General features: G+C 44.9%; 1 protein-coding gene across 1 annotated transcript; it reads right to left on the bottom strand.

Moving 5' to 3' along the window:
• Positions 1 to 20475: 20475 nt before the first annotated feature.
• On the bottom strand, positions 20476 to 21299 carry Calml3 (calmodulin like 3). The gene has a single exon (XM_010621435.3). The coding sequence runs from the start codon at positions 21023 to 21025 to the stop codon at positions 20576 to 20578; it is 450 nt and encodes a 149-aa protein (XP_010619737.1). The 5' UTR covers positions 21026 to 21299; the 3' UTR covers positions 20476 to 20575.
• Between the last annotated feature and the right edge of the window lie 3752 nt (positions 21300 to 25051).

The following is a 25051-nucleotide window of genomic DNA, read 5'->3' as shown; positions in this document are numbered from 1 at the left end:
GAGAGAGAAAGAAAGAGAGAGAGAGAGACAGAGACAGAGAGAGACAGAGACAGAGAGACAGAGAGAGACAGAGAGAGAGAGAGAGTCTAGGGACAGTCATAAGAGGAGGCAGCAAGAGGGTGGGTGGCTGTCTACAAGTCAAGGAGAGAGGCCTCTGAGGAACCCAAGATGTTAGCCCTTGATCTTAGACATCTGGCTTCCAGAACTGTAAGAAAATAAATCTCTGCTATTTAAGCAATCCAGTCTATTTTGCTGTGGTAGCCCTGGCTGACGAACAGATATCTTCTCCAGCTGATTACATCCTGCTATTCAAGTTTTCTATCTGAATTCATTTCCCATGGCTGCTGTAACAAATGACCACAAATTTAGTGACTTAAAACAACACAAATGTACCCTCTTACAGTTCAGAGACCAGAAGTCTCAGAAGAAGGTGTGGGCAAGCCTGGTTCCTTCTGAAGAACCTCAGGGAGAATTTCTCCCTTTGTCTTGCTTGGTTTCTAGAGGCCGATGGCATTCCTAAGTTCATGACCCCCTCTTCACATTTTTCTTTCTTGCCCTGATTCCTACCACTGACTGTGACCCCTGCCTGCCTCTTATAAGGACCCCTGTGGTCATTCAAAATCTGTCTCAAGATCCTTCACATAATCTCATCTTCAAAGTCTCTTTTGTCGTGTGAGGCCACATGTTCCTAGGCTTTTCAGAGGAAGGTATTATTCAGCTACTCACAATCCTGCTCCATTTCCCGACCCACATTTGGATCCTCAGAGGAAACTGCCTGAGAATTCAGAAGACAGCCAGGGAATGAGAAATAATGAGATCTTCTTGTCTCCCACCCTGGCATCATCCTTGCTGGATGGAACAGTGTGGTCCCAACAAGAAACTGTAGGAACCAGAGCAGAAGTAGGGGATGGAGGCAATGGAGAAGGGGTGGGCTCTGGGTTGGCCCAGACAGGGGGACTGAGGGCATTATCACTCGGTCATGGGGGCTCAAGCAGCAGAAGAGCTCTTCCCTTATGAGAGGCACCGTAAGGCGAGGGTAGACAGTGTGGGTTTTCCAGCCAGGCAGAGATGCTTTTGGCCTGGCTCTTGACTACTTTCTAGATGTGGGAGCTTGGAGGAGTTACTCAAGCTTTACGCCTTGACTTCCTTACCTAGAAAATGGGAATAATGGTACTGCTACTTTAAATCAAATTGGCCTGAGGAAGTCTCCATACTTCGAGTCCCTACATAAGGAGCTGTAACCTAACTTAGCAGTAAGCTTACTGAAAGCCTAACTAGGTTTACTTTTATAACAAGCGGCTGAGCCTCAGCTAATCAAAGCAGCCAAGCTTCAGTCTAACTCAGGAGGAATCTGGTGTGCGCTGTTCACATAAGGCACATGTGGGGCTGTAAACATTCAGGCTGTTTCTGAGCCTCATCTCCGCTTCCTGTTCCTTGCTTCCATGTCTGTTCTATGTCTACTTCCTGTTCACACTGTTCGACAGACCTCTCTGAGTCTCCTCTGATGCCGTTGGCTGCCTGATTGGCAAGTCTTTGTTTGCTCCATTAAATGCTGTAAAATTTAATTCTTCTAAAGGTTTTCTTTGTTGGGTTATCATGAGAATTCAGTGGAAATTTTACTATTGCGTAGGAATTGCTTAGCACAATGCCTGGTACATACTAGGTCATTAGTGAATGTTGAGTGTAATGATGATAGTGTTGTCGTGGTCTGTCTGTTCAGCAGGAAGGCATACAGGAACCTGGAGGGCAGTGCTGCTGTGTAAGTGAGCATGTGAGTGTATGTAAATACATGTGAGCCTCCGTGTGTGTGTGTGTGTGTGTGTGTGTGTGTTTAGCACAGCATGAAATTGGTGGGCTCAGGATAAGGTGGTAGAGCTGACAACTGCCCAATATCAAAGAGTCTTTCCTACAAGGGAAAGCCACTTCTACCTCTAGTGTACACTGACCTTTCTTCCTTCCCCCCTATTTCTGGGTAATTTACTGATAAGAAGTTGCATTAAATTGACTTCATTTCTCCTCCCTGACACCCCCATCCACCCTCAGAGTTTACTCATTAGTCACACTGAGTGAATTGGGAGCTGTGTACAGGGTGTTATGTCACCCTAAGATAGATCTCTCCACCCCTGGGAGGTGCTTGTGTGCTTCCTGTGGGGTGTAGGGTGGTGTGGGCAGGTGTGTGTGCATACCTGTCTATGTAGTATGCGTGTGTGTGTGTGTGTGTGTGTGTGTGTGTGTGTCCCTGTGTGGAGTAGGGGCAGGGAGGAGAGGACTGAGCTCACTCTTTGGCTTCACTAGAGTGGAACCTGTAGCTCTGCATGGTATAGGAGCTGAGGCTGCAGAGCTGAACATGCAACGTTGGAATTTGCATGGCCCCTTGTCCTTGGTGTGTGTGTATCAGGGTGTGTGTGTGGGGTAACGCCGTGCTTCTAGTAATCAATTCTTCAGGCATGGCAAATAAACCACCTTTTTGGTAGATTCTGGGCTATGGGGTGGGGGAGGGATGAGCTGAGGTTGGAAGCTCTTTGGGAAAGTAGACAGAGACTGGTGGGAAGGGCAAAGACCTTGGAGTCAGATCTATGACCTCAGGCACAGTCCTTGATCTCGGTCTGTCTCGGTTTTCTGACTCAGAGGATGGGACATGGTCTTTAGGCCCTTGGCTGGAAGATCAGAGGAGCAAATGTAGGTCAGTCTCAAAGGACTTCTCGAGTATAGGGCTCAGGGTGGTGTGTGGTGCCTACGTGGCACTTACAGTGCCATCCATAAAACCTGCTCTGTAAGTGCTGGGCATGGTGCCTGCCACACAGTGCTTTCCTGTCCTTCCCCTTGTACACTGGCCTCTTCCTCCTGCCCCTTCCTCAATCTGCACACAGACCGGTCCTCAGGGCCTCAGGGACTTCCAGAAGGCTGATTTACCAGCCTAGTGCCAGCCAGGTTCCTGTTTGCCCAAACCATGGCTGCGAGCCCTTAAATGAGCACAACAGACCCAGACGAAAGTTGGCTTTTTTTTTTCTCGCACAAAAGGAGACAGAAAAGCTTGCTAAGTAAGGTCCCATTAAACTCACAGAGAGGCTCTTTGCTCTGTCCTGAGATGGAATGAAGAAAATACCATATGTGGCAGAAAGACGCACGTTGGTTTCCCTGTCCTTAGCTGTTGGGTGAGGTTCGCCCCACCTTACTCTTCCTCCACGTCTCTGCACCCTCCACTGTCTAATTCTTACATTTCTATCAGGGAATCATACAACGGAAGAGTGAGAAGGGACTTCGGTGATCTTCTTCTGAGTCAAAGTACTTTTGTGTGTGCGTATGTAGTAGCAGTAAGGACTGAAACTGAGGCCTTCACACTGAGCTACACTGGTAGCCTTTACACAATTTTGAGGTGGGGTCTCACCAAGTTACTAAGTTGCCCAGGCTGGGCTTGAAATTGATTCTCCTGCCTCAGCCTCCCAGAGAGCTGTAACACTGCCAAGTTTAGCCACTTTTTAAAACAATGACACACAGGGTTTAAGTTGCACGTACTGAGTTTCCACAGCACTTCCACGTGGTTTATATTGTTGGGAGTGGTGCAACTCAGGCTCTTGCCAAAGGTCAAGCAGCTGGTTGTTTGTTGAACTGGGCCTGGAATCGGGTCATTTGCTTCTCATATCAGGCTTAGTGTGTTGCCACACACTGTCACCCTCAGCACTGGCCGCGGACAAATCTGCTTGTGTACTTTTGTGTATAGTACAGAGAGATCTACACTCGATCTCGATTTGTTTGTCTGTAAGTGTCACTGTGACCTTCCAGGCAGGCCATCATGTGGCTGTGCGCTTGTGCAGAGTGTACCCTCTGGGAGGGAAGGCATTCATTTTGTTTCCAGAGCCAATCCAATGCTATGGTTCATTCCTCCGGCACTAGGAATGATGCTCTTGGGCAGGAATTACGCCTCACTTCTAAAATCTGTGGTCCTGGTGCCCACAGTCTGGTAGAACTGAGCCCAGCTGTGCTGCAAGAACCCAGCAAGTGAGCCAAGAAAGAAGTCTCCCCCTGCCTGACACATTACTGCCAGAGGAGGCCTGTGCACTCCTGGGGCGTTATGGGTATTTGGGCAGGGGAACTGATTCTCAGGGGAGCATTTCTGGACCTAGGAAGCCAAGCCTGGGTCTTATCCTTAGGCAGCCGGAGAAGGAAGAAGGTCAGATGTTTCTGCCTTGACTCAGCAAGTGACTAAACATTTATGAGATTTTATCCCTCTGGCTCCATTTCCTTATCTGTTAAAAAAAAAAAAACAAAACAGCCCCAGCAGGCCCAGCCCATACCTGGTAAGTGCAGACAGAACAGAAAGTATCTGAGTAAGTGTAGAATATCTCCAAGATACTGTGTGGTGTCAAGACTCCTGCTGTGACAAGATGCCCAGGCTTTCCTGGGGGAAGGGTGCTCAGATAAAGGAAAAGGTTCTCTTTGCTCCAAACAAGGAAGTGCCCTTTACCATGCTGGGTGTGTGGAAACATACTACCCATCTTAACTTTTTTTTGAAGTAAATAGCCCTGACTTTCAATTCATTTTCTTAAAAAGCTTTGTTGAAATATGATTGACCTAACAACCAAAATATAAAGCAGACAATTTGATAAGCTTCCTCATGTGAAACTATCACTGCAAATAAGATAATGAGTAGAGGCATCACCTCCAGAAGAGGACTTGTGGCGGGGGGTGTGTTTATAGTTTCCCCTTTCTTTCTTTCCAATCCCTGTTCCCAGGCAACCACAGTCAATATTAATTTTAAGATATTTTCAATTGTTGGAAGCATTGTGACTTCAAATTTTTAAACATGAAAAAACAAAAAGATGTGTCTTGGCATCTCTAACACTAGGTTCTCTGAGCACTGTATTAAGTTGATGTCTTTAACCTATGACTGCATGCTGAGAACCAGGGGCTAGGCAGGATGGTGACATAGCCCAAATAAGCTGCTGGGGACCGATGTAGATCTGGGATTCAAGTGCACATCTTTGGAGTTCCACAACTCCTGCTCATGTGAGCACAAGTTGTTTCTGCTAACCACGTGCAGTGAAATCATTGACCAGTCTTTCAATGGGCTGATCTGTACGACAGTGAGAGACAGCCTCAGAACGTAGAGTACCTCCAGAACATTTCCTAGGTCTATGCTGGTCCCTGTCTGTGTGTGTGGCCTAGGGGAGGAAGTTAGGCAAACTGGAACATGCCAACAGATCTGTAATACAATTTGGAATTAGCACCAGGATATAAACTCTGTGAGTGTAGGAATCTATCTTGTTCTTCCCTGGACCCTAGTGCTTAGCAGGGTGCCTGGCACAGGACAGAGATTGGTAGAGATTCACACCAGGAACTAGGAGGGCTTCATGGGTGTAGAAGCAACCAGGACCGGGGAGGGATCCGAAAAAGCCAACGTTCAAGTAGCACCAACATTCGGTGGCTAGATGGGGGCAAGAGCATTTCGCCTTGGGTAAGGGCCAGCAGGCCACCACCTGTGCAGGGAGGCAGCGAGTCCAGGAGAATGGGCACAGCTCTGTAGTCAGCAGGCCCAGGTCAGGATCTGTCTCTGCCACTCTGCCGTGTGACCCTAGGTATCCCGACCTCTGCAAGCCTCAGTTTTTTAATGTGGAAATTGGGCATAACAATAATGCTCCTACACATTTGTTGCAAAAACTAAATAAGTAAATTTGTGTATGGTTTACTGGCACATAGTCAGTATTTAAGACGTGGTATTTTAAACAGAGAGATCTCTCTAAAAACATGCATGTCTCCTCCCGCAAGAGCTTGGACATTTCTGCTGGCCACTCTGGCTAGAGTATGGTGGTGGCCCAGGATGAGACAAACCCACAGTGCCTGGAGCTAACCACCTACTGTCTTGGGTCATACAGTTCCTCCCACCCGCAATTTCATCTTGCCTCTTCTAAACCCATAGTTTAAGGGTTACTCAGGTCTCAGCATCTTCAGGAAGCCTTAGCTGATTACTGTGATCAGTGCGGAGCTTTTCTTCTTTTATTGTCATCATGCTTTAACCAACGGAACTAGCCGGCCATTAGTTTCTCCTATTTCTAAATGCTTTATACCATGTTAGTCTTAACCACACAATCTTACAACTGAGAGTGTAGAGCTTTTTTCTGCTTTTGCATATCCGTATTTGGATGCTCATTTGCACATGTGTTTCTTGAGGGCAGAAATTCTGTCTTATGCTTCTCTGTGCCTTGAGTCACATCCTTAGGAAGGTGTTAGGTAGAGGTAGGAGGTTATCGAACAGGTAAGACACTGTGGAAAGAACCAAGACCAGTCCTGGTGGCTGTCACACTGTGGAGAGAGCTCACAGACAGAGGGAAGTTGTCTGTGTATTGGTGCGTGGTGGATGCTGCTTGGGCTTTCTACTTACAGTGGCTCAGTCTGTCCTCTACGGATGCCCAAAGCTGCTATTGCCTTGATTTCTCTATCTTTTCAAAATGGCCCTCCAGTAGATAAGCCTTTCAGTGATCTTACCTAGCTGGCCCTCTGCTGTCAGCACTCGGGCCATCCACCCACTGGCCAGCACTGTCCTGCAGTCACTCTCCTTCTGCAGCGATGTGCTGGGCTCCCAGGAATATGATTGCAGTGGCTTTTCATCAGCCTGTGCTCTCACTTCTATACTGCTGTGGCCTGTCCTGAGGCTTCTCCCCTGGGAACTGATCTTTCTGTCCCACACTAAAAGGGTAGCACCAGTGGCCCACTGCTGGTTACAACTCACCCTGCCAAGCGAGGGCCAGTGGACCCATAGCTGCAGGTGAAGCTCCAGTAAGCCCAGAGGCCTCCAGATCTGCACAGCCCCCTGCCAGCATATCTGGCCTGCTCTTTCGTACACTGCTGTTGGAATGATTCATAAGACATGCTTCCTGTCAACAAAAATAAAAACCCAGAGAGAAGCCCAAGGGCCCTCTGTGGCTGCACAATTCTTGAAATTGAACTGGAAGAGAAAATCCATTACACAAAACACTTTGCAGGAGAAGAGGGAAGGAGAAAAGCTTGAATAAACAAAGGAGGCTCCAACAACCCAGGCCTGGGGGAGGGACACAAACTCATGCTCCCCTATGCTGGGACAGAAGCTGTTAGCACACTGGCTGCTCCTTCCCGACAGTGGCCATTAAAACCAGTGCTCAGCATCATCCTTCCTTGCCCAGAGGCACATCCGGCCACATTCTGTCACATAAGTGGCTAGCTCTCCCTGGGTGCAATGTTCTAGGTCACGTACACCCTGATGTCATCATGAAGAAGACCATGGGCTTCGGAGTCAGCAAGACCTGGCAGCTCTGCAGCTTGCTAGCTTCATAGCTTTAGGCAAATTCCTTCACCTCACTTAATCTCCATTTTTTCATCTGTAAAATGGGGGCAGTAACTTGGAAGATGGCTGTGAAAATTAACATGATATGTATAGTGCTGATTGAAACAAATCATCTAGCAGCTAATCGTATTTAAATCATTTTCATCTGTCAGACAGCCCCTGGGTCTAGTCAAAGGAAGTCAAGTAGAACTCAGGCCTTCTTCAGCAGACACCACAGCTCCTCAGGGACTGAGAAAGCATCTGATCAGCTTGATCTGTACAGCAGCTTCCCTAACCTGAGGTTTTGAGCACATCTCTTGTGAGGCTGAATGTCATCTCTAGGCCATGGACCGGATGATCAGCAGCACATAGCAAATCCAAAAGGCGCTGCCCTGAACAAGACTTACTCCTGTCTGGGTGTGCCCTCATTGCATCCTCCAGGACAAAAGAGTGAAGACGGCAGCAGGGTTTTATATGCCTTTTGCAAAGATGAAAATAAGTTGCCCAAGTCAAGGTTGCATGGAGAGGCCTGGGGGTAGAGCCTAAGTCTTCTGGCTCCTTCTGTGAATTTTTGTCTGGAAAGGAAGTGGGCTGCTTCTTGAGCTCCAGGGTCCAATGGGGACCAATGACTGTGAGTCACTATAGACTCTCCGGAGCCCGAATATGTCCCAGAAGGACTCCTGTGCATGGCTGGTTGAAAAATGGGTTGGTCCGTTTTCCTGGAGTGTAATTTGCACCTATGTATTAGAAAAAAACAAAAACAAAAAACAAAAAAACTCAAAGATACCTACAAGATTTGACCAATAAGTTTCACTTTGAGGAGATTATCTTAAAAAAAAATCAGAAATGTACACCACCTTAAAAAGTTAAGCACAGAATTATCACACAACCCAGAAATCCCACTTCTGAGTGCATACTTTGAAAGTGAAAAACATGTCCACACTAAAATATTGTATGTGAATGTTTGTACCTACATTGTTTACCATAGCCCCAAAGCAAAACAACCTAATATTCATCAGTGGTTGAACAGAAATACAAAATATACTATATCTGTGCAATGAAATATTATTTAGCAATATTGACAAAGGATAGAACATGGATGACCTTTGAAAACATTATGTTAAGGAAAAGAAACCAGTCACAAAAGGCCATATACTGTATGATTCTATTTACATGAAATATCCAGAAAAAAAATAAATGTATGGAGACAAGAATAGGTTAGGATTGCTTACATCAGGGGTAGGAAGTGACAGTGGTTAGAAGTTGTGATTAACTGCTAACCAGCATGATATTTATTTTAGAGGGAATAAAATATTTTAAAATAGCTTATGGTAATGGTGTACAACAGTGTGGATATACTAAAAGCATTGGGTTATACATTTTAAATATCTCATGATTTGTGTCTCAATAAAGCTATTTAAAAGAGAGAAGAGTACAAACACATTCATAGCACAATATTTGAAATAAGCAAATCTTTAAGAAAAGGAATAACTATTCAATATTTCCACACAGCACTGTCAAGAAATAAAACATAAAAATATTTTAGACAATGAAAAAATGCTCGATATAAAAACTACAAAATATAAAACAAAAAATCTATAAAATATAAAATGTATTTACAGTGTGATATCATTTTATTTTATTTTAAATTTTTTTGAGGCAGGGTCTCACTATGTAGTTGAGACTGACCTGGAACTCACTATGTAGCCCAGGCTGGTCTCGAACTCACAGTGATCCTCCTGCCTCAGCCTGTGAGTGCTGGGATTACAGGCATGTGCCACCATGCCCGGCTTGATACCATTTTATTTTTAATTTAGAAAATTAAGTGTTTTATTTAGAGGTAACTAGATCCACATACAATTTTTAGAAAGAATGAAGAAAATGAAAAAGGGCTGCGGACATAGCTCAGTATAAAGGCCCTAGGTTCAATCCCCAGTAACACACACATAGTGAAGACTAGAAAGAAAATAATGAGAAGAATCACAAAGGGAATTGAAGACCACAAAAATTAGAAGTATGAAATACACAGACTAAAAAGCCTGGCAGAGAAAAATCCAAACAATAGGGAGAATGGGAGAGAGCCATAAAGGAGGTCAGATTCAAAATTAGAAGAAAAATCTAGCATCACAGTATCTTTTATTGGCATTTATGATGAGGCCTGCTTTAAGTCCATGTTTATGACTCCTGAACATAAACCTGATGCAAGGGCTTAGAATCTAGGTTATTGAGAGGTTCAAAGTGTTGTACACAGGGAAAAATGTGAGCCAACACTACACAAACGGCCAGGATGGCTAGACATTCCTGGAACTCAAGTCTCCTCGCAGATACATATTGATAATAATGACAATAGGCTCCTGAGGCTCAAACTTCTGCCTTAGTGACTTCTTTTGCCTTCTTTCCCAAGAGTTGGGAAAGGGGGCCCATAATTTGTTTACATAGTGTGTGTGTGTGTGTGTGTGTGTGTGTGTGTGTGTGTGTAGTGGAAGAAAAAGCAGTTTGAAGCATACAGAGTGAGAAGCAGGCCCATGGGAAATTCTTGTGACCATCAAATGTAAAACCTGAAGTAGAAGATTGAACTCCCATTAAGGCCTAGTCACAAACAAAGTTTCAGCCAATCAGGCAGATATACAATAATGGAGCTTATACAATTATGAATGTGCTATTCATCTTCTGTCCTCTCTGGATCTCAAGGCCAATACTAGAGACATTTTAATTCCAAGATGTGTGTGATATGCCTATTTGTGTGTAGTAAACACCAGCTCCTGAAGGCAAGAGGTTCTAACAGCATAGCCCCTGGCACATAGCACACATTCAACAAGTAATTGTGATTGATGAATGAATGAAGGAAGGTACATGAAATAAGTATCTGATTATTCATTCTCCAAACACCATCAATATAGTTTTGTCTTTTCTTTTTTTTTTTTTTCTTGGTATGGGGGATCGAACTCGGGTCCTTGTGCTTTCGAGGCAGGTGGCAGAACCACTGAGCTAAATCCCCGGCCCCTAGTTTTGTCTTTATTATGGAGAAAGAAGATATAACAATAAAGATATTGTCATATGTGAGAGAAGTCTTTTCCCCACTCCTACCACCCCTCCCCTCCCAGTGGGCTGATGACAGATTGGAAATGAGAATGTTTAAGGGACAGATTCCAGCTTCACATTGCATTTTACTGGTTCAAGTCCCTATGTTTAAGACTAGAAAAATCTCTTTTAAGCTGTTCTTTGGAGTTCTTTTACATCTCTGCAGTTTTTTTTTTTAACTGAGGTTTATTTGTTGCAAAATCATTTTGCTTGTTTTTGTTCTCTTTTCAGTGGAAACCTCTATTTGAAGACAGAACTGAAGTTTCCTCACAGGTTTTGGATTACAAATAGAGTCTTACTCTTTCCCCTGAGACCCTTTGGGAACACCATTTTCTTTTCTTTTTTTAAGTTATGACTGTGCAGAACTGAGACTTGCATAAGGCTACCAAGACCCAGATCCAGGAACTAAACATTTCCTTTAAAATTAGGTAGGTGAATTTAGACCAAGATTTTTATTTGGATAGCCTAGTTCTTAGAAAAGAAGTTGGTATCTCTTGGGATATCCCAAAAAAGCTTTCATGCATAAGTTCAGGCATTTACTTGCCCATTGTTAGCCTTGATAAAAAGAACCTTCCATGCAAAGTGCTATGATAGGGACTTTAGGAGAGAAATACAAAGATGCTTTTTATTCCATCTAGATAAAGCGCCTGTGAAGGTTAAATTTTCTTGATTTGGTTTCCCCTATACATAGCTCCAAATTTGAGCTGTTGTGAAATTCTTTTTCATATCAAATCAATCTGCTGATGTTTAAGATAATTTTTTGTTTGTTGGCAATCACTTGGTTCATACTGAAAAAGGACAACTTTACCACTTTCTACCTGATCTCCTTTCCTGAAACGAAAGGAGTTAACCTAATCACTGTGGAACATTCTATCTCTGAGGCAACCAAATCATTATCCTTCAACTTGAGCTCTGCTTGTTTCTCCTTTTGTTAGTACTGGATATGGAATACAGGGCTCCAGGGCAAGGTTGACAGTCTCCATCCAGGCTGATTTTACAGTTTGGGTTGGTTAAGACCTCTTTCGTAACCACATCTCACATCTTGGCTGGAAGTGCCAAGGGAAAAACCCTGGGAGCCTCGAGTTTGCTGTGACCAGGGACAAGCTGGGGGAGAGCCTGGCCGACTAGTGCTGCTTGTGGTGGGAAGTAAAGTACCATTTGGTGCCTGGGTTTTCTCAAGTCCACAGCTAATACTCTGGTATCACCAGAATAGTCATCCTCCAATTCAGTGTGTGACCTGGTGATATCAGCAGTGCTCCCTGAATAAAGAAGCTAACAGAAGAAAAGGCCAAAATAAGGAAGGGTGAAGGGGGAGAAGGGAGGGCAGGGGTGTGGGGAAAAAGTAAGAATCAAGACCTATCACGAAAAGGTACAAAATCCCAATGATAAATGCAGCTGTATCGTTTGCTTTAAAAGTGCCAATAAGCTTAATGGTGGGGAGGGCAAAGGTTTTCCGGGTGGAAATCTAGTATTGACCCTGTTATGACTGGCAGCACAAGATGATGGAGAGCTCTGATGGAGACAGAGACTATGTGGTATGGACCATCCCTATGTGGCAGCTGCTGCATGGCACTAAGAAAGCGATGGCAAACAGGACTGGGCATATGTACTTCAGCGGGGTCTAGTGCAAAATGAAAATACAGGGCTTCTTGTTCAAAAATTAAGAATTTCAAGACAACAGCAGAAGACCCTTAAAGGAAGCACAGGCTCTTTTGAGAATGAGCTAAAGGTGAGCAAGGTAGATCTTCAGTCAGGGGTCCATCTTTGCTTGCTCTGGGCTGCTGCTCCATCCATCCTGTGTCTTTGTGGACACTCTTGGCACCCTAGATTTTGCACCATGTCCAGTTCCAACCTCATGTTTCTATTTCTAAGTCCCATTATGTGAAAATCAACAAGACTGACAAAAAGATTTATCATTTTGTCACCTCGCTATGGAAGTCATTTCAGGTACCCATTCTGCCCCCGCAGCATGCAGAACAGAAGCCAGTGTCTCTTCCGCTAAGCTTCCTGTGCAGTTTTCCAGCTGCAGTGCAGTGCCTCATAACCATTTGCTTTCTGATCTTCTCTGCGTTGCTTTTGAGTCATTCATCTTGGTGTTCCTTAAGTCTAGAACATATGTGCCTGGAGTATGCAACAGTATTTGCTGAATGAATGGCAAATTGAGCACAAGTCTTTTGGGCTACTGGCTTTATTGTAAGACCTGTATCAGAATAGGGATATGTTAACTCCCTGGCATTGGTGTTGGTCACACTGCTGTTCCAGAGGCACACATCATCAAGAAAAGCTTGAAAAGCTGCCATATGTCAAGAGCCGAGTTACCAATGTGGTGAATGACCTGGGTGTGTTTTACATAGGAAACACTAGAGGGAATGAATGGTATTTAGCCCGGAGAGAAGAGAATCCAGTGTGAGGTGTGATGCCATGAACAACTACTCAAAGCACTGGCAAATAGAAGGGGCTGCTCTTTTTTTCCCCTGGCACTCTATATACTATCTAGAGAATGTAGAAAGAAGAAGAAGGCCAATGGATGAAATCACATGAAGTCACATTTCAAGCCCATCTAAGGAAAACCTTTTTTAGGATTGGAATCATCCAACCATTGGATGATTGGCTTCAAGCACCCTACAATGGTCGCATTTGATGAGATATAAATTATCCAACTTTTGACTTTTCCTCCTGGATGGAAAATTAGGCCAGATAAACTTCATAATGTTGTTTAAATTCAAGATTTTACAAGCTTTTATTTTTATCCCAACCTGATTTTTCACTCAACCTCAGGCTCTGTGGTAATAATGCCAAATTACATTTATGTATGAGGAAGGAACAAACTCACCCACACTGTTGCACACTGCAGGTTGTTCTTCAGATTTAAGTGATCTTGTACTTCCTTGGAAGTGGTAAATGTGGGAGAGATCAAGTTATCTCATGGCTGCTGTCAGGGCCTAGCAGGGCTAAGCTGTGAATACTATCGGAAATGTAGAGTCTGGTAAGTCACATCAGAATCTGTCAAAAGATTTCCCCAGGGGCCTGGGTGTCAGCTCAGCAGTTCTGCCACCTGTCTCGCAAGTGCAAGATCCCAAGTTTGATCCCTTGTACCAAAAAACAATTTTTTTTCCCAGTGTAGCAGGGATCAATTCCTTCCTCCCTCCTTTACCCTTGGATCTTCTGTAGAATCTAGAGAGTATGACTCCCCATGTTATTTGTATGAAAGCAGAGCTAGACCTGGAGAACAGACTGTTCTGGACCAAGTCCCCAGCCTCCCTGCTGGACCTCAGAGTAAGGAGACAGGTTTGAACTTTAAACTCCCCTTAGAGTGATTGCATTAGTTGTCTGGAGCTGCTATAACAAAGCACACAGACAGGGTGGCCTAAAAAGCAGAAATGTGTCCATTTTTTTCTTTCTTTTCTTATGTTTTCTTTTTCCCCTTTTCCTTTTTTCCTTCTCTGTCCCCAGTTCTCCTTCCCATTTGAACATTTTCTTCCTATTTCATAATATCTATTACACATTGGGTCTTTATTTACATTTTCAGTTTCTCACACCAGAGAAACAATGGGATATTTACACACATGCATCTGATTTATTTAAACAAGGAGAGGAAGAAGGGTTGAAGGGAGGGGAGAGAATTGGGAAAAAAATAAGAATCAAGATATATCATGCACAGGTACAAATTCCCTAAGGATAAAGTGATCATTATGCATCTAAATTACATCAATAAACTTAATAACAACAACAACAGCAACAAAACCCAGAAGAGTATCATCTTACATTTCTAGAGTCTGGAAGTCAAAATCAAGGTGTTGACAGGGTGGGTTCCTTCTGAAGACTGTGGTAGAGAATCTGTCCTAGGCCTTTCTGCTTAGCTTGCAGAACGCCATCTTCTCCTTGTACCTTCACATTCTCTTCTCTGCATGAGTTTGTCAAAATTCATCTTTCTTATAAAGACACCTATCACATTTCAACTTGATTACCTCTGTAAAGACCCTATCTCCAAATATTGGCATAGGAAAAGACTTTATGAACAAATCCTCAGTAGAACAGGAACTAGCACAAAGAATCAACAACTGGGATGTCATCTTTCTAAAAAGCTTCTGCATTGCCAGAAAACTCACCAGCAGAGCTAAGAGACAACTCACAATGTGGGAAAAATTTTTTACCAACTGTTTATCGAAAAAAGGTCTATGATCTAAAATATGTAAAGAATTCAAAAAAATCAGACCTTCCAAATATAAAGACCCAATTCAAAAATGGGTATCTGAAATGATTAGACATTTCTCAGACAAAGAAGTAAAAGCAGCAAATAAACATATGAAAAAATGTTCAGCATCACTGTTCATTCAAAAGATGCAGATAAAAATGACACTGAGATTCCACCTCACCCCAGAAAGAATGGCTGCTATCAAAATCAACCCATAGCAAATGCTGGCAGGGCTGTGGGGAGATAGGAACCCTTCTTCATTGTTGGAGGGAGTGCAGACTGGTGCAACCACTGTGGAAATCAATATAGAGATACCTCAAGCAACTAGGTTAGAGGTTCCATTTGACCCAGCTATTTCCTCTGCTGGGTATCTTCCCCAAAGAATGAAACGAATCACACCACAGTGACATATGCTCACCCATGTTTATAGCAGCGTGGTTACTAATAGGTAAAATTTGAAAACAGCCCAATTGTCTATCAGCTGGAGACTGGATAAAGAACATGTGGGCTTTTTATAAAATGGAGAACTACTCAGAAACTAGAGCTATTTATAGTTAAGTGGCTGCACACTGAGGCCATACTCTTAAGTGAAATTAAAAAGTCACACATGAATAATTACCAATTAGTTTCTCTGGTGTGAAAAACTAAAAGTGTAAATAAGGATCAAAATGTATAATTGATATTGTGTAATATGAAGAAAAGGTCTAAAAGAGTAGAGGAAGTCAGAGAAAGGTAAAAAGGGAAAAGAAAAAAATGTGTGAAAAGGAAAAACATGGAAACAATGTCTTTGTAAACAGGGAAGGGTGGAGGGGTGAAGGGACGGCTGGGGAATGGGGAAAAATGAGAACCAAGACCTGTCATGTGAAGGTACAAGATCCCAATGATGAATGTAACTGTATTGTATACCTAAAATGTACCAATAAGCTTTTAAAAAAGAGTAGCACATATGAATTTTGGAGAGACATAATTCAACCCACAACAGGGCACATGTGTCTTTCCGGTTGCCCATTATTTATACCCCTGTGATGTGAATTTGGGTGGGAAGCAGAGTCCTCTTTCTGCTACAGAAGTTTGAAACCAGATACCTTTCAACTGCTTGATAACAATGAATTACCAGCGCTTATGCCCCATTTTGTTCAGGGAGATGCACCTGCACAGCACTGAGTAGGTCAGGATTTATTGTCACAAAGACATAGGCTACTGCATAATTTTCTCCATTTCCACAGGTTAACAGCCAGGCACTTTCATGGCCTCCAATGCCAGGTCAAGGGAGCCAGTGAGGTGAGAGGTCTGGTGTGGGGAGGGGATAGCTTGACAGCACTGGTCCTGTACCCACCCATATGCATTTCCCACCACTGATCTTTTTCTTTAGGTCTGATCTGACTAGACAAACTGTTCCTGGCAGCCGCTGCCCACTTCTGGGCCTTACCTATGGAGATTTTGTGGACAATACTTTTCAGCACAACCTATGTTAGATTGGCCATGCTAATTGTTCTGAGAGCGTTTGTTTGGCATAGTAGGGAAGATGTGAGCTTTGGAGCCAGTCAGATGGAGGGTCAAATGCTAATATACTTGCTATTTGACCTTGAGGAAGTTATTTAAGGTCCTAAAGCTGGACTTCTCTTTAAATGGACTGATAAAATTAGTAGCTACATCAACATGTTTTGAGGATTAAATAGCAAATGTCACGTGTGGTAAATGTGTCTCGTTATGACACTATGTCCCAGTGAGGACTCCACTTCTATCATGGAAGATCTACAGACAGGGATCTTTAGGCTCTACAGGGATTTAGGGGAAACCAGCTCAGCTAGCAACTATAGGAGATAAGCTTCACGTCTGGGCTTGCAGACCATATGTGGTTGACCTGCTGTTGTCGCTTCCTGGATGTTGGGCTTCTCACATAGATGTGTGGGGCAATCCTAGGGGATGGCAAGGTGGCCTGACCAACCTAATATTTAGCCTCCCTTCTTATTCTGTGCTGAGCTCCTAGCTCTGTTCCATTTTTGAATTTTTCTGAGTGCCCTAGAAAGAAGCAAGTGACCTGGAGAGGGTGTTAATACCTGTACCAGTCACTAATTGTTCTCACGTGTACTTTCTCTTCTGGTTTTGGAAACCTTGCTATTGTTTCAGTCCTTTTTCAAGATTTTTCTTTCCTTGCCCATTGAGGAAGGTCCCCATTCCATCTAGCACCCAGCACCAAGCCTTGTAACTGGTGGGAGAGACTCAGGGGAGACTTTTCATAGTGGCTCCAGGCCCAGGTCCCTTTTCTAGTTCAGACATTTACCTAAGGACCTGTTGCTATAGAAACAACCACCAGAAAAGCAGGGTGATGGGGAGGATGGCGTGCGGGTTGGTTTTTCTTGTTATGTATTTGCCTTGTGTGTGTGTGTGTGGAGAAATACAACTCATGTCCCCTGGTGCTTCATGGGCATGTGGCAGTCCCACTGCACACAAGGTCTGATGTCACGCCTCTGCAGTGGGAACCTGGGTCACTTTCAGCTGGGTGGCTCTGGAAGCCTTTGGAGGGGCCACTGGATTCTATAAGGATAAACAGGAGCCAATAGGGCTGGGCTATGTTTGATTTAAAAGAGGAAACCTGAAAATTAGAAGAGTGTTTTTTATGGTCTGGGAGGGAAGGAACCCTGAGTCCTGATTCGTGGAGAGCAGTGAAAGCACACGGAAGCCAAGGTAATGTTTATAAATGCCTTCCTCCAAAGGAGGAGGGAATATTTTCAGAGCTTCAGTCAGACAGCACCTTTGAGGGGTTCAGGGGAGATTGTTTAAATCCAGTTGCTCAGTGACTGAAAGGAAAAGGAAAGTCAGGGGCAAGTGTGCCTCAGAGTCTGCTGCAGACACAAGGCTGGCCCCTCTCTGGTGCCCTTCACATCAGGGATTTCTTGGTGGCTCCTTCCTGCTGCTCCATCTCCCTCCCTCCTCCTGCCCTTATTCAATGGGCAAGAACCTCACCTCTAATTATGGTGACCATGTTTTGCCAATGAAAATATCTGTCTTGGTGTCTAGGGGCAGCACAGGATCTTTGGAGGTCTGGTCCGGGTGAAGAGGAGGAAGGGAATAGAAGATGGGGTGTTGCTGGGAGGAGAGAGTACAGGCACAGGTGAACCCCAGGTCGCCCGGGTCCTGAGGCACTGTGTGATGGGATCCACTGCCTTGGGAAACATGAGTCAGAATGTAGGAGTTCAGTGCTTCCAGCCCCAGTGAGAGGCCCATACATATGCTATAGGTTTTGGATCCACTGGGGAGACCAGTGGAGCACTGCTACCCCAGGGAATCATGGCCCTATCAAGGGGGAAGGAGTCAGGGCCGCAGTTCAACTGTGTCTCTCTCTGGCCTTGGCATTCCTGGCAGGTAGAAGAGTACAGAAAAAGGAGGGAAAGGGGGAAATGCAAGGAGGACAAAGCCCAGGTTAATGTTTTGAAAGGTTGACCTCCACACCTAGCTGGAAGATGTCGTTATGGGTGACTCCTGCTATGTGTCCCTGCTGGAAAGGGAGCTAAGCAATGGGCATGAGCAGGAAGGACTCACCTTGGCTAGCTGGCTATGCTTCCCCGAGAAAGGAGGATTTCTTAAAAACTGTGCTCAGGAGACGATATACCGAGGGAAGGGATGACACACATTCAGCTTTACCATGTGTCCCACCTTGACCTTGCTGCTTCAGAGTCCTTACGGGAGAGAAAAGGGTGCCAAACGGATTACCGCTCTTCCCACAGGGAGGACCAGAGACCTGTCAGCTCTGGGCTAGGAGCAAGTAGGGCTCTTCTCATCTCCCTGCTGGGTCCTGCCCAGAGAGAGGCACTGTGCGTGCAGGCTCCTGAGGCCTGTACAGTGCAGGCACGTGTGCTTCCAGGGTAGATAGAGTAGGAGGTAATAAAAAGGGTCTGTTTCAGCTGAACTTCTGGGAGGCTGGGAGAGAAACACAAAAAGGCACCTTCCTCTGCTCCCTCACCAGTGTTGTGGAGTGAGTTGGTCCAGGTACTTACAAGTGCTTGTTCAGCACATACCTCAGTAGAAGGGCATTTAATGTTGATTCTCGAGCCAGGTCCCTTACCGTGACCAGAGAGACTGTGGGAAGCCTCTATTTATTTCATTCTTGCAGAATTTAGGAGACAACCTATGAAAGATGCTGAGATCTGAGTGCTTCCCTGGAGGGGATGCTGTGTTACTTTCAGCAGGTGACTCTGTGAGTCACCATCAAACCTCTGTCTTGGCTCTTCTGCTCTGCCCCCCCATCTCAGGGAGCTGCTGTCTACTGACTTCTGGACACTCTGTTCAGGAACTTATGGGGCTTGTCCCAGGAGGTGTCCAACTAGCTCCAACTCTGAGAAGGGAGGAAGTTAGCTCAGCTAGCCAGGCTTGAACCTCTCCCAGCAAGAGAATTTATACCAGAGTCAGTTCTTAGTTGAGATGCCACCATCCAGTGTCCCCTCAGCACCCAAGATGGCATGGGAGAGCCTGCACCTATTCTCTATCCATGTCCCCTGGGCCATCATGCAGAGGTGGAAATATATTGTGGTTCCACAGTGTCAGAGCTGGAAGGGATCCTTAATGGTGATAGTAATAGCAGCTGTCACTCTGTAAGCACATACTGCATGCCAGATGTGTTAAGAATATTGCTCCCTGTCCTCACAAGTGCTGGAGAGAGGCACTGTTATAACCACCACAGTGGAGGCACAGAGGGCATGAGTGGCTGGGTAGCAGAATGGGCAGGCGCCCATTGGCATTCAAATCCCAGCTCTGCCATTTAGTCACCATCTGTGGGACTCTGGGTGTCAGCTTCGCAGAAGCTGCCCTATAGGGGGAGAGTGAAGTCCCTCAGCATCTGGATAAGGTCTGACCTCTCATAGAGGCTGTTGTGGACAAGGCTAGTCATCTCTAGATTGCTTTTTATATCATCCTATGCTGGAATCGTCTCTCAGGAAGCACCCTGGCCTCTCATCGATCTTCTAACCCCTGGACACTTCACAACATCCACAGAAGCTGTAGGAGAATAAAAATAAAATTGATCATCAGAGCTTCTCTATTGTAACCAACACGGGCTTTTTAGGAGCTCCACATGGATGTCCAATTATTCTGTTCTTCCAAAATATTCATAATATTCAAGTAAATATGCAAGATTTACCATATACAGATCCCTCTCTCCCCCATCTCTCTCTCATCTTTTCTTACAGGAATTTATTGCATGACCAAAAATTACGTGCACAAAAATGGAGATTTCTTCCTGATTTATACCCTGGATTTAACAGGTTCATTACAGTTAGAATCAGAAACAAGGAAACAAAATAGGAATGCCAGTGTCTTATTTATTTTCCTTTAGTCTCCCTCTCCTTTTAATTCAAACCTCTCTCCTTCCAGATGAATATAAACATGTTACAACTGACCCCAGTTTTACTCGTAACTTCAAAAGATGAATCACAGAGATTTGGCAAAGATAGACTGGCGTGAGCAAATCCTATGTGGAAGTAAGTGACTCTTTTAAGCTGGCCTGACCTCGGTAATCAGTCTCTATCAGCATCCCTCATTCCAAGGTCAAGACGTCACTCAAATGTGACAGTAGATGGAGTCTTCAGTCCAAGAAGCCCCAGGAATTCTGGCACGGACTGAGGGCTGCAGTTTCCCGGGTTCTGCATTTGCACAAGAGGTTCTAAAGTGTCACTGGACCCATGTTGATGTACAGCAGTCAGTGAAGCCTTTGCCAGTCCTTTGGCTCTTTGTCCATGCAGAGCCAGCTCATTCTGCTCCTACCCTTGAGCCAGAAGAGAGACATAGTTTGATCAGTATGACCGTGTTCTGCACCACGCGAGATGAGCAGGCAGGCAGTTAGCAGAAAAGGAGATGCCAAAGCTGAGACGCGGAAAGGTGGATGTGAACCCACTTTGCCTGAGCCAAGTGTTCGGAAGAAGCTGGGAATGGAGGAGAAATCTGAGTGAGGTTCTTGCCGCTGCACGGGCAGCTGGGTGACGAGCCGCAGCAGCCCCTCTTGCGCCTCACTTGGACACTAGCATACGGACAAACTCCTCGTAGTTCACTTGCCCATCTCCATCCGCGTCTGCTGCGCGGATCATCTCGTCCACCTCCTCGTCACTCAGCTTCTCCCCCAGCCTGGTCATCACGTGCCGCAGCTCAGGGGCACTGACGTAGCCGTTGCCATCCTTGTCGAACACGCGGAAGGCCTCCCGGATCTCCTCCTCGCTGTCTGTGTCTTTCATCTTCCGGGCCATGAGGCCCAGGAATTCCGGGAAGTCCACCGTGCCGTTTCCATCCCGGTCGACCTCATTTACCATGCCCTGAAGCTCAGCCTCCGTGGGATTCTGGCCCAGGGACCTCATGACAGTGCCCAGCTCCTGGGGGGTGATGCAGCCATCCCCATCCTTGTCAAACAGAGAAAAGGCCTCCTTGAACTCAGCAATTTGCTCCTCGGTCAGCTGGCTGGCCATGCTGGCAGGGTGTGGGCGGCCTGGCCGCAGAGGGGTCCGGGCTGGTCTCTGCTCCTGCCCTCTGGGACGGCTACGCTCTTCTTCCTGGCTGTGGAGGGACAAGTGGAGATCCGAGGGGCGGCTGACTGTCTGGCTTTCTAGCCTTGCCTTGAATCGCTGGAGCTTAAGAAGGAGCAGAGTCCTCCCCCACTCCCAGCCTGCCAGGATTGGGCTGCCATCCGCAGACACCCCCGCCCCTGTGGTTGCCTGAAGGCCGAGTCCTGTTTAGACAGTCATCCAGGAGCAGCTACCAGGCCAGCCTGCTGACGGAGCTGACGCCAACCCCTTTATGTGAAAGGCAGGCCGTTTTCACCTGGACACCCGCAGGGCTGGCAGGAGCCACCGGTAATGACATCTTCCTTCGAGGTGCGTGGGTCAGCATTTACAGAAATTGACCTGGTGTTCCAACTTGTGTTTCCGCTTTTTTCCTAATCTTCCGCCTGCCCCCCAATCTTCCCCCTCTTTACTCAATAAAATAACCAGCCAACACCCTGTTTTCCCCTTCACTTGAAGGTTTTTTGTTTTGTTTCGTTTTTAGGATGAAAAGCAGAAATTGTCTTTACTGAAAGGGATTTCCTTTCCGAGACTTGGTCTCCAAAGTTCTGGGAGCCAGTTGTCAGAGGAAGACAAGGATTTTTTCTTGGAGTAAAAGCAGTGCTTTCTTGTCTTCAGAATAGAAACAAATGGAGGATTTTCTCGTACCCATTCACTGTCAGTCACTTGTTCACAGGGGTTCACTGAGTGACTATGATGCGCGGGTACTCTTCAAAGCAGGCCACTTCTGTCCCCATGAAGTCACATTTCAGTGGTGACACAGAGAGCTAGTGAATAAACGAACAGAGAACCAAGAAGAGGTCATGAGAGATTTTTGATAATACTGAGAAGGGAGTGAAAGGTACGGATGGAGAAGACATGGAAAGGTTATCTCCTTCATCATCATCAAGTGCAGCCCATCTACAGAAAGGCACTCAAGGGTGGCCCTGAAAAAGAGGAGGGCATGGTGGTTCTGAGGGACACAAAGATAACCAGTGTGGAGGAGGTGGGGAGAAAGGACAGACAATGGAGACTTTGCGGGACTTGGGGAATTCCCACTCTGTGCTTGGATACGTGGGCCCCCTGGACGCTTTCAGCAAGGGCTTATCTAAGCCTTGGGTGTGGTGGGGACAAAGCCAGAGTTAGGAGCATCTCCAAGGGGAGATGGGCTCAAGAAGGACCGCTGTGTGCTCCCCAGGCACCTGGACTCAGCTCCCTGTCTCCAGGAGGCCTGGGGAAATGACCTCCTGAGACGCAGAAAAGGTTGATTTTTCAGTGGGAATCCAAGAAAATCCGAACTGAAGAGAAATGTGGAGCTGATACTTTCTTTATTCTATTGTGGGATGTGGAGGAATGGGGGTGAGGGTCTATTGAGGGAAAATGTATTTGTAAGGACTGGGCTTACTGATAAGAAAATGTAGCAGGAAAATATTAGTATTTCTCACTCTCTGAATTTCCTTTCTTTTCCCATTCTACTATTTATAGCACCGTTTCTTTCTTCATTTGAGTACACAGCAACTCTGCTCTTCCTTGTTCAGAGAGAGCTTTTGGTAGTGACAAATTAGAAGTTAACCTGCATGAAGGTTCCCAGAAAGCCCAGGCTCTGATGGTTGAAGGAGGAGGAAGAAGGAAGATTTTTGTCTTGGGAGAAACAGTGAGGCTGAAGAATCTCCCAAACCTGAATCTTTTCCTTGAGAAGAGAGGCTTTGAAATACCCACACAGCAGGATCCAGAGATGGAGAGGCCATATGCAGCCTTGGAAAATAGTTCTGGAATCAGAGGGTAGCATTACTTTTCTTATATTCCCTCTTAACTGCTGGAGAAGCAAATTCATGAAATAATATAAGGGCAGTAGCAAGAGGCAGAATAACCAGCTTCCAGTGACAAATGGCCAGAGATTTCTTAGAAACCCAGGGACTGGCATCACCGGAACCCTGTGGCTGAGGCAGTCCCATGATCAGTGAGAACTCAAAGCTAGACAGGACCTTGTTCACTCCTCCTGCCTCCTAGAAGTAGGGTAAGAGGTGACTGGTAACTGGTGGTTTCTAGGGCATGGCTCCCATTCAAACCCCCTGCTTTTGCCAATGTGTTTTTTAAAAAGCCACGTTGAAAGAGAAATCAATAAGGATATTAAACAGGGTTAGTCCACATGACTCACAGAAGCCTGACTTGTGATAGCTAAACTGTTGTAATTTACAAGTTGGGAAACTATGGCAGAGGGAATGTTTCTAATTTCCTGGTTTAATTCTTTCTCTGTAGCCTCTCACCCCATACACTGATTCCCTTCCCTACAAAATGAACAAGAACACACACACACACACACACACACACACACACACACACACACACTTTGGGGGCCTCTGAAGATCCGTGTAAACATTTAAAAGTTAAATATGTTGAAATATTTAAATGTTACTATGTATTTAGAACTTTAGAAGTAAAGCCTAATACAGTGTAATTCCAGCTACTCAAGAGGCCGTGGCAGGAGAACTGTAAATTTGAGGCCAGCCTGGACAATTTAGTAAGACCCTGACTCAAAATAAAAAGCAAAAAGGGTTAGGCATATAGCTTAGTAATGGAGGGCCCCACTGTCACACTTTTGTAAATAAAAAAAATTACTTGGTCACATAAATGACTTATTTTTACTAAGAAAATATTTTCCAAGATGAAGAACATTTACAAAAGCAGCTCTGCAAATCTCTTTAATGTCTGACTTTATGAAGCATACATTCATCTGCTTCCAATCTGTGGCAAAATGCTTTTTTGAAATATATATTATCCAGCTTCACACAGATACACAGTTGGGAAAGGAGGGAGCATTCAAGTGGCTTTGAAAGAAAATTGTGGATATTTTTCTTTGATGTTACAGCAGAGTTTGACAAGCAGTAGATACTTAGAGGTTAGTTGTAGTATGGATCTGAGAGCATAACAACTAACTTTTTATACTGTTCCATTCCACTAAAATCTACTGGTCTGTTTTGCATTTTGAATGGATCTTTTATTGAAATTATGTAATGCCATTCACTGGTCACTTGGAAAATGCTGGTTCCTTGAGAAGTCCTGCAGATCATTTAAAAGATCAGCTTCTTTTATTCAGATTTCATTTTACCACTATATTGTTACCATCAATCCCATTGGAAAGAAATTTTATTTTGAGACAGTGTCTCACTGGCCTTGATGTCTGTCGAACTTTAGGCTATCTTCCGGCCCTAGTCTCTCAAGTGCTGGGATTATAGGCATGCAGCACTACATCGGGCTGCAGAAATCTTACAGTACTAAGAAGACCTCAAGCCCTAGTGTCAAATACAAAATTTCCAAAATTCCAATTTTCATTTGAAAGCTCAATGTTTATTATTGACAACAAACTCTGTCCATTGTTTTCCATAAATCGACAGGCTTGCTTTATCCATTTTTAACAAACCTTCTGCCGAGTGTTACATCTGAGCAGCCACGGTGGGTCCCTCAGCTCTTATTTCTGATGAAGATGGTGTTCTATGGAAAAGCTGGCCTTTCCACTCCTGGACTCAGTGACACATGTTCTCTCCTTATTACAACTGTGGTGCTTCAGTATTTCCCAAAATACTAACAATGTGCCCCAAGGATTGAAATTTAATAAATGAATAGCTTTACTGCATCTCTAAGGGCATTCTCAAGTGAATCTCGCTTTTAAAAAATGAGACAATATGGCAGTGGTGAGCATAAGGGTCAACTGTAAAGGAGCCTTGGTTCAGGCCAGGGGTAGCAGTTGCCACTGCTTTTTTTTTTCCTCTCTCTCTCTCATTGAGTTTATTGGTGCTTTTAGGTATACAGCACATTTATATTCATCATTGGAATCTTGTACCTTTACGTGACAGGTCTTGGTTCTCATTTTTTTCCCCTTGTCCCTGCCCTCCCTTTGTCCCCTCCACCCTCCCTATTTGCAATGACTTTGTTTCCATTTTTTCCTTTTCTCAT

Source organism: Fukomys damarensis, unplaced genomic scaffold (genome assembly GCF_012274545.1).
Source record: "Fukomys damarensis isolate Sample0158 unplaced genomic scaffold, DMR_v1.0_HiC HiC_scaffold_10, whole genome shotgun sequence".
Taxonomy (NCBI): Eukaryota; Metazoa; Chordata; class Mammalia; order Rodentia; family Bathyergidae; genus Fukomys; species Fukomys damarensis.
Note: the sequence above shows the minus strand (reverse complement) of the source record. Positions and strands in the feature narration are given on the sequence as shown.